This window comes from Paramisgurnus dabryanus, chromosome 20, assembly GCF_030506205.2.
Source record: "Paramisgurnus dabryanus chromosome 20, PD_genome_1.1, whole genome shotgun sequence".
Taxonomy (NCBI): Eukaryota; Metazoa; Chordata; class Actinopteri; order Cypriniformes; family Cobitidae; genus Paramisgurnus; species Paramisgurnus dabryanus.
The window spans coordinates 18,027,990-18,038,509 of NC_133356.1; the positions used below are offsets into that span (position 1 = coordinate 18,027,990).

Sequence of the window (10,520 nt, forward strand, 5' to 3'; positions counted from 1 at the left end):
CATCACCCTTCATCCAAACATTTGCAGGGTTTTAAAGAGCTTAGCATGTAGTGTAGAGATGCAGATTGTTTGGGTCGCCAGCATGTGCTTTCCACTGCTAGGGCTGCAGTGCAGGGTTGTGCTCCCACAACTGAATGATTTACTGTTGACATACAGGAAGGATTGTCAAGGAGCAGGGCAACCTTTCTCTGGTCAACATTAACAGGTTGCTTGGGAGATGTTTTCCCCTTAGGAAATTACCCTCCCATTGCAGAGGGATAAGCTTGGCCCATCATAAGAAAAAAAAATAAAAATAGTCCTGTACAACATGTTAATGAAAACAAAAAAAAGTTCAACTGTAATGTGTATGATTTGTGGTGACAGGACAGAATGTTCATTGTTGATCTGACTGTGTTGTTTACTTGCGTTAACGATGACTTGCTCAGGCACTCATGACATCCATTTCCCACCTAAAGATGTGAAAGTACAATTTATGATTTGTATGATGTTTGTTTTGATGTAAGAAAAGCCAGCCCATAATTCCAGGAATTCACATGCTCTGTAACCAAATGATCATTATGTCTTAAAATAAATTTTTTATGCAAACAAATTCAGCAAATCTCCCTAAAACAAAGTCTGTTTAAAACTTAAATGTTGAAGTAATGTTTTATTTTGAGGAGCTCAGGCGCAAAACCCTCTAAGTGCATCTTGCGTGTTTTCTTGTAAATGCATATTTTTATCAGGCTCTTATGTTAAGTTTCAGTAACTTCTCTTTAATGGCAATGAAAAGGTTATAAGTCAGTAATTAAAATGGCTTATTTTCACAATTGCCACTTTAGTCATTTCATTGGTATTTAATCATTTGTTTTTCGCTGCAAAACACTCTAAGTACATTTTTGTCAATATCTTGATATATTCAGTAAACATTCTTTAACCAGGTAATAAACTTGCACCATGATATACACATGCTGTCGTTCATTCTATTCTTTGTCAGTGCATTTAGAGGACTTTGCAGGAAAATTGTTGTACCGTTTAGAGGACCAACAAAGCAGTATTTTTGATGAACGTACAGTATAATACGTCCCTGGTCATTATCATCATATCCTTTTTTTTTTTTACTGAGGCTTTTGCATTTGGCTCTTCATATTAGCAGCTCTTCATATGTTGTTGTAATATTCTAAACCGAGCTTTATATATGGTGCTACACCAATCTCAAAAGCTGACATTTTCAACTAAAAGCCTATAACAGATCTTACGTCTGGACATCCGTACATTTTTCATCACTCTCTTAAACATGACCTTTTCATGCCTGCCATATTCAAAATCTCTGTAAAGCATCTGCACACAGACCTTTTCTTGCAGAAGAAGCACTGTGTGTATTGGCTTGTGTCTGCCTGGCTTTTGGGAACATCACACGGTTCTTCCAACTACTCCAACTGCCACAGCAGTCAGGAAGTCATCCACTCATAAGCAAACATTTACCTACTCTTGTATGCCTCACACAGACAGATGTCCACTTTTATAGTGCCTAATGGGTAGTAATATAATTGCGTAAAATGAGCAATGAATGTCCATGGTGGTGTATGCATAGACTTGTGAAACTTTGTTTAGTCTAAAATAAAACCATGTCTTCCAATGTCCTTTACAAACCCATAACCACTTTATTTTTGTGCATTTATAACATACATTTTTTAATTAGAAGTTAGTATGTTTTTAAATGAGTTATTCATTGCTTTGTGATTAATAGCAACAATATATTACAGTATATTTATTAAACTTTCATTACTATAAACTTTTGCTTACAATATTCATTACTACTCGCTGTTGTCTGGCTGTCACCTTACCTTTCTAAACCATCAGTCATCAAGGCTTCTGTAAACATCACAATTACTCTGCAATTAGGACATTCATTTTCAGTACATCTATCATGTAGAAAAAATATATGCTGCTATAAATATAACTATATGCTGCTATGCGAAACAGCAGTAGGATACACACGTGTGAAATGCGGGGGGAAATTGTACTGAGCACAAACTGTTTGACATGTTGGCTAGATGTCTATCACGTTAGCTGGATTTCTGGTGTAGTCATTTGGCAGTGAATGTTTATGGCACAGTTTTTAAATATTGTCGATGACCCCTATAGGGCAGTTTATGTCATTTTGTTGGACAGAATTCAGATTGGATTGTAGACAGATTTGTGTTCGGGACCGTAGCATGACTGAACTGAACAAAAACAAGCTGTTTAGATCATATCACAGTTTTCTTTTATCTCTTGCCTTGGGTGGTTATGGTGAAAGCTTTAACTGTTTCACAAGCTTTCATTACTGAAAAACAAGTTGTTAACAAATAATTTCGGTCTGCTAGAAAATTTTTTTAAAAGCGCTTGGACACTAAAGAAAATTCAGATTAAACGCTTAACAATTATGAATGTTTAAAGTCTATTTTGGGGTTGTGGAATGAGTAGGGTCGGTTTAAAACAAGCAGGAGAGCCACAATTTCTTGCATCAAAGGTTTTTGTAATTTTTTTTGTAATGCAACTGGTAGAGCATACATTTATTTACAAAAATGTGTTCTTTAAATACACTGTTAGTCGCTTTGGGTGTACTGCAAGTGTCAAATACAAATGCATGTGTGTAAAATGTAATAGCCTGTGGTTGTCGGATGAAGCATTTGCTTTTGCAAAGCCTTGTGTGTTTTTTCAGACTAAGTTACAGCATTCTCTCATAATCGTGTACAGTATAGTTTTTAAACCGATGATGAAATGGCAGTGGCACAAATGACTGCATAGACCTCCAAGATAAATTCACTTAAATGCTCAGATGATTTTCTGCGGTCTTGCATGCATTGAACAATGCACACTGAAGTAAAACTGCACACACAATAACATATATTGCATTTATCGCAATACATCATGAAGGGATTGCTTTCGCATCTAATCAGTTTCATTTAATGCTAATGGCTATTTTCACGTACTGTAAGCTATGGCTTTGTTTACACTGCCTTGAGGATTGTGAGTGTGTGTATATATAGTAGAGATGTTCCGCTACCATTTTCTCTTCCTGATACCGATACCTTGGCTCGGGGTTTGGGCCGATACAGAGTACCGATCCGATACCTGGGTGTGTATCTGTATAATATACAGCTGTACATACTACTAGCCCTGTATGAATGGATATAACTGTTTTATGGTGTGCTTCATACTTATTCCTGTATAAAATGTGAACAAACACATACATTGAACTAGAGTATTTTTATTATCTGAAAGACATTTGACAATAATAATTATTTTTTCTAAGTGAAAAAGATCCACAAACATAATACTGTAAACGGAAAGAGTATTTTAGTTTTAGAATATAACTGTATAAAACAAATAAGGATAAAAAATTGAATATGAATAATATAACAAAATAATCTATTTAAAACCTAAAAGTCCAAAAACAATTTTGTTAAACAAAAGTCATTTCAGTATTTAAATAAAAAAGCAAAAAAAGCTCTTTTAAAAACACTAAATGTAGCCACAATGTAGTGAAATAATAGCCTGGTCCAACCAGACTCTCGTACATTCATTTCATTTGTACAGAGAGTCTGGCCACGCTCCATTGCAAAGCGTTACTTCCGTTAAGGAGGGTCCATTGTTGAAGTTTAAAACTATTGAATCTGCCCAGAGTCACTCAGGATCTGCCAAAGCCAATCGCTAACGTGTGGTCGTGACGTATATCATGCACCGAAACCGGACGGAAACAACAAGTCCGAATAATCAGACAAACAAAACTAAGCAAACCTGGTTCTTGCTCCGGCTTTAACTTCTGTATATTCGGCAGTTTTGCAACAACGGACCGAATAGCTTTTCTCACGTCTTTCTCCGCTGCCATTACTGAACTACAACTCAAACTGACGCACAACCTCAACGTCATCGTTCTTAGCCACCCCCATCTGTTCGCTGATTGGTCCTGCAGATTTTTGCAGGAGAAAACGAAACTCTATAGAACCATCCCAGACGTACTGCTGAAGCGAAATGAAAATTAAGCGGAAGCACGTAGGAGGGCGAACCATTGTATTTTTTTGGGGTGAAGCGTCTTCAAATGCTATATTAAGTTACCGGTACTCGTTTTAAAGTTATTAATACTTGTGCAACCCATTGAAAATACAGCATGGCATATGAGACATGTCGGTAGTCTGAAATACTAACAAACATCGGACATAAGGCTGCGCACTTTCATGTCTTCGCCGCTCTAAGTAAACAGTGGTTATGTCACGCGTGTGGTAACCTCCAGGTGTTTGCATTCAGAGCAGCGAAAAATAGATGTGTTTCGCTTTGCAGCATTAGCTTTAGCATTAATAATACATGGGTTCAAGTACTCGCCGATTCCGATGCCAGAATTTTTTGTGGTATCGGCCACCTCGGAACAGCCCTAATATAGTTTTTAACCGTTTCAATGTCTGGTAGCATTGACTCGATTATCAGCATAAAATGTAATTATTTGGCCAAAACCAGTTTTTGTTGTTTGTCCAAACAAGTGAAAAGGCCGAATAAATTTTACAGAACAATTAGGTCTTTGACGCGATCAAATTACCCAGCTCATAGATTCAGAAGCGCAAATGCAGCAAACATGTTGGTAAAAGCATTTTAAAGTGTCCGAGAAAGATGCGAAAACATATAGCACAAGTTTCCTTTATCTTTTCAAATCAAGACATCCTGAACACCATGCTGCGCATGAGACAGACACAGTGGGCGGCGATGGGAATTTGTCTGCTAAATGCGCAAGCACAGAGATTAAAAGACTTTACCTCTTCATTTCTTGTCATAGAATGACGAAGAGCGTCAGCAGTATGTAATAAGAACTTCCTAAAACCAGTAAAGTCCTACAATGACAAACACGCTTATATTAAATGAGAAATAAAACATTTTTTAACAATAAGCTTTTTGTTAGAACACTTTGTTGAGTGTTTTTTTTCTTTGTCGTCATCTGTCAATTTTGCCGCCGTCTATCTTTCTCGCTTTGCTCGTGCTTCACTGTGCGTGCAGGCGCGCGTCTGCTCAACGTAATAGTGCTGTATAAGCGTTGTTGCAAGTTTCAGGCATAGTAATGATTCAGTTAGTTGCATTTTGCATGGGAAAAGAAGATCGGATTCATATTCGTTTAGCCAAGACTCATTTATGTGGTTGAATCTTAATGGAAGAGTTTTAACAAAATCTATCTTACAGCTATCTGATCAGAGAAGTGACCAGGTATAAAAGGCCTTATAATGACTGCTGGAATGTTTCATTGTTAAATAATGTGAAATAAATATAGTAAAAAAGACATTCTGAAAATGTAACTTGTGCAATGGTGAAAAAATGTCCTGCAACAGAACAGAAACATCAGATTTTTGCTGCAGGTCTGAACAAATCCCACATGTTGGTTTTCTCCTGGAAATCTGCTGATTCTGCAGATGACATTATCATTGTTGCAAGTCGTCTTAAGGCTTTTCTTTCACCATCCGCTGGGTGAGCAGTTCACCACAGGAGACTCATAAGAACAGGAGAAATCTTTAAAACTGCCATGAGGCCTTTTCGAAGGTCAGAACCTTAGTGTTTGTTTGTTTGTTAGAATAACCTTTTGTATAGTTTTTCTTTAGATTTCTGCACCATTAACTTGTATATAAATATTTACCCAGAGCTGAATGTATCAAGCACATTTTACTGAATTTTAGTCTTAAATCCATTTGTAAGAGATTTACCCAGGCTGGTAATAAGAAACACATGCTACTTGTTTACTCTTGGGAGCCTCTGCTTCTGTTTTGTTGCCCCTGATGGCAGAAGGCCATGTGTCTTAATGGAAATGTTTTTTGCGAGGATGGTTGTCTCACTGTGTGTCTGTTGTCCAGACCTCACCGCTGCTTTCATTAAAACAGCGGATGAATAGTATCGTTATACATTTACATTTATGCATTTGTCAGATGCTTTTATCCAAAGCGAGTTGTTGTGCATTCAACAGATACTTTCAATTGGTATGCGTGTTCCTCGGGAACTGAACCCACAACCTTTTGCGCTGCAAACACAATCTTTTAACAAATTAAGCTATAGGAATATCACCTGTTATACATGATTTTAAAAATATTAAGTGAATTATTATGCAAATTAATCAATTCTGTCTCAAATGCTAATTTAGCATCAACTGGTAATTAACTCTGTGGTCCTTTAACATTGAAGGACACATGTATTAGGAGCATACTGTAGGAACATGCTGACATTAAACATTTCTATTAGCCGTTGGCTGCAGATGTTACACTGAAAGTATTTGAGAGTTAATTTTGTGCCATGACGGAAGGTTGGGAGGCTGTGAATGGAAGTGTGCCAATGGGATATGCTATAAAAAAACACTTGTCTTCTAGTCAAAGAAGCCATTCTATTAATGACCTACTGTACTGCATGATTACTCCAGACCTCCAGCAAATGTGTGCCGACCCCTTACTTTATAACTGGAATGTCTGAGAAACTAAAATACCGTAGTTTTAATGGTGGTGGGTTAAATGTTTTACAATACCACGTTGTGACAATTCGTAACCTGTGTCTCTCTATTGGCATATCTGCATGAAACACAAAACTGCAGTTATTTGCAAACTAATTTTATGCAGCTAGCTGTATTTTTTGCATCTGCAACGGACCGTACAAACCGCAAACGTATGCTGTGTAAAAACCCTAATCTGTTAATATAAGCTTGTAAAAAATACGCACCGCAAACGCACTGCATTCAGAGTATGTGTGAAACAGGCGTGGCTGGAGGCTTTCCGCAGTTTGAGCTTTATTGTTTTAACAACAGATGATTTCCCAGATGTAATAAATTGACATGTTTACATGATATTCCCCAGATGATCATTGCTTAAAACATTACAGATGAAATCTAGATGACAAGTTTAAATTCTAAGCAACTGTTGAACAAGCTACGAACTCTTCATCATCCTTAGCAGCATACACATGCATTCCAGGTCATCTTCAGATGTGATGTAACAATGCAATAAGTTCAGAGAGTTCAAGTTATATCTCCTTTGAAATCCAAAATAACCAAAGCTTAAAGTCGCCATGAAACGGAAGTAGCGATTGCCTTATTTTCCCCGTGGTGACGTATATCCGAATGAAACGGCTTTTGAGATGAAATAAGGCAGGGCTGGATTTGAATTTGTCCATCGAGATCTGATTGGATCGTTTGAAGTTGGGTCGTGTTGCTAATTGCTAATCACTGCGATCTTCTCCCGGACCCCGCCCACCTGCCATACTTTTGACCGGAAGTGAAGAGAGATCGTTTTGAGGAGGGGAGGAGATTTGCATTTTTGATTAAAGATTATGAGCACACACAAATTTTTAAAAAATAATGAAGCTCACAGATAAGTCATTTGTTAATAATACCACAATATTAAAAATACATATATAGTTTTTCATTTCAATTTCATTGCGACTTTAATGTTCTGAATGTGTTAGGTAAGGTACAGTTTTTTTTGGTTGTACGGTTGGTTGTTTTGATATTTGTCCCAGCCCCCTCAGCTGTGATTGGGCAGCCGAGTGAGAAGTGACATTGACGAGCTGAGCATTTCACTTAAAGTTTAACATTTTTCAACTTTTGGTGCTGAGCGCAGAAAAAACGCTGAGTGCTGGTGCTCAGCACGGACAAAAGCTACCAGCTGCTGGCGTTTTTGAAAAACACGGTACTTCCATTAAAAACATACACCAGCTGTAACTGCCTTGGTGTGCATGCCCCCTTATAGATTGTAGTTTAAACACTTGTTTCAACTAAGCACATGTGACTAGTTCATTATCGTCAGCTAGTGACCTGTACTACAGGATGCTTTGACCTTGATTTCCCAGTCAGGCGTTCCAAAGACCACAACACCAGAGACCAAACATCAATGGCATCGGTGAAGAAAAAGCTTTGTGTGCTCTTATAGTCAACGAGAGGTGCTAGAAATCCAGCAGATTAGCCAAATGGCTGTCAAATTAAAACCTTAAGGGTATAAACCGCATGCGTGTGGTTTAATTTTTTAAAATAGTTAAAGTCTGTGTGTGTGTGTGTTTGGAGACAGATGTCCGGAGAGTTTAGGCATGCATGACCTCCTGTCTATCTCAGCCCTAGAGAAGCATTATGAATGTGTGCTGCACTGCTTTGTGCTCCTCTGTGGGCTTAAGGCTTTATTCAGGTGTAGCAGTGCGAGAACAAGTTTTCACTGTGTTCTGTTGTCAAGCTTCTTTTGTCTGCATGTTGTTCTCAATGCAAATTTACTGGACATCCAAAGGTTCTCAATTTGTTTTGAATTGTCAGCTTGATTTGAACATTTTCTGGAAAAGTCTATTGGGTGCCTTGGCAGGACGGTGAAGGGAAGATTTTTACATTTTATGACTGTGCCTTGACTGTTCAAAGCTAATGTTCTTATCTGGGTGGTTTTGAGGTGATTGTTTAAATTTACATTTATGCATTTTGCGGATGCTTTTATCCTTAGTGACATATTTTATCAGTCCATGTAACTTATTCCCTGGGAATTAAACCCATAAAATTTGCTGTTACGCAGTACTCTGCCAGAGCTAGAGGCCCACATTTAAAATCCCATCGCTGTTTTTATTTTTGTAAATGTGTCATAATGTATCTTTTTCTTATTCCTCCTTTTAGTTGTCGTCACAAACAGTGGAAAACAGATCTTCCCGCATCCAGTGTGGTTATCACTTTCCATAATGAGGCCCGTTCAGCCCTGCTGCGCACTGTGGTCAGGTGGGACGGCTCACTTTAACATGTTTATAAAGTCTGTTTAAGATATGATACAATCTACCTTACTCAATACGCAAACATGTTATTCTCATATTCCTGCCCACAGTGTATTGAAGAAAAGCCCCCCCAATCTGGTCAAAGAGATCATCTTGGTGGACGACTACAGTGACAACCGTAAGCCCCCTAAAGTATTTTTTTTTGTGGTCAGCACTTTACGGTTTTACCCTGGGCAATTTTCGCTTAGCACACTCTCTTATCATCTTCTTTGATACTGTGAGTTACATCCAAATAACATTACAAACCAGCAGTGCAAGTGGAATTTGATAAGGTGCTTGGTAAAGTGTGTCATCATTGGTTCCTTCATTTTATCGTCATGGTAACAGCTGTACTCCTGACTTCCTCATCCTACTCATTCTTTGGTCTTTAGAAGCCAAGATTGTAGTTTCACACTTCTTCACATTTCAAGTCTTAGGCCTTGAGGCAGAGCTGCCGTGCCTCATGTTAGTCCACTGCAGGGAGCATTACTTTACTAGATCATTTTATTCCACACTAATTTTTTCTATTTTGCCATAATGTTCATTCAGAACTCTTCGTCATTCATCAGTTTTATATTGTATATGCTGTCTATGAATATTGTATGTAGCACATACACTTGAGCTGATACAGTGTTGTGTCTGGACTTACAGCTGAAGATGGTGCCTTACTTGGGAAGATCGAGAAAGTCCGAATCTTGCGGAATGATCGGCGAGAGGGTGAGCATTTATAAATACAATCTGAATTGCAATAATATTTCAAATTTTACCCAGATAATTTGTATTTCAAAAAAATCAAGGTGGGGTTATTAGATGCAAAACATGCTAAGTGCGTCTGACAGGATTAAAGCAAAAGTATTTGATGTATTTTTAATATGTGCAAAAAAGGCGTTTGGTTAATATAATTTAGGGCTGCCTAATGATTAGTCACGACTAATCGTTTGCAGAATACATTTTTTGTTTAAATATTAAATGTTTGTGCAGTGTGTATAATAATTATGTATATATAAATGCACACACATGCATGTATATATTTAAGAAATATTTGCATGTGTATAAACATTTGCATATTTACATATAATTTCATATATAAATATTTATTATATTAATATATTTCCTTAAAAATATACATGCATGTGTTTTTATTTATATATACATAATATTTGTTGATGTACTGTGTATAATTATTATGTAAACAAAAACTTTTATTCTGCAAACGAATAGTTGTGACTAATCATTATAGGCAGTTGTAATATATTAATCATTTTTGATGGAGGTGGCATTTAGCGGCTTTTGCTTTTGAGCTCCTCATATGTTAATATTAATATAAAATGTACTCATATTTTTGTTTCAATTCAGATTGATACGGAGAAGCAGATTTATTGATATTCGCTGTGTATGGGTTGTAATGGTTTACCTTTTACTTTATATGCAACTATAGAGAAAACAGAATAAGACAATATGTCAAATGTTATGAGCTGGTATGTGTTTTAAAGATAAACTGGGAAACATCTGTCAAGCAAAAAGTGCTGTATTATAGCTAAAACTTAACTTACTTAATTTCTTACCAAAACTTATTTTATTCAAAGCTAAACTTAAAAGCCCCAAAAAATGTTCTTCAGCAAATTGCTTGATGGTGATGAAATAAATTGTAAGTTTAAGGTCAAAAATAATGCTTGTATAAATTAGCATCAACTTTTGCATTAAGATGACTCCAAAATAAAGCAATTAGGGTACTTCAGAATATATACACTGTATATATGCATGAAGTT

General features: G+C 36.8%; 1 protein-coding gene across 2 annotated transcripts in view; it reads left to right on the top strand.

Annotated features, from left to right (window-relative positions):
• The window catches only part of galnt2 (UDP-N-acetyl-alpha-D-galactosamine:polypeptide N-acetylgalactosaminyltransferase 2), an 89,788-nt gene that overhangs the window by 59,136 nt on the left and 20,132 nt on the right, over window positions 1–10,520 (top strand). For both annotated transcript variants that reach the window (XM_065296798.2, XM_065296797.2), the window contains exons 4-6: window positions 8,621–8,719; window positions 8,823–8,890; window positions 9,403–9,468. In XM_065296798.2, the coding sequence (XP_065152870.1) occupies window positions 8,621–8,719; window positions 8,823–8,890; window positions 9,403–9,468 (233 nt within the window). The remainder of the gene's footprint in view (window positions 1–8,620; window positions 8,720–8,822; window positions 8,891–9,402; window positions 9,469–10,520) is intronic.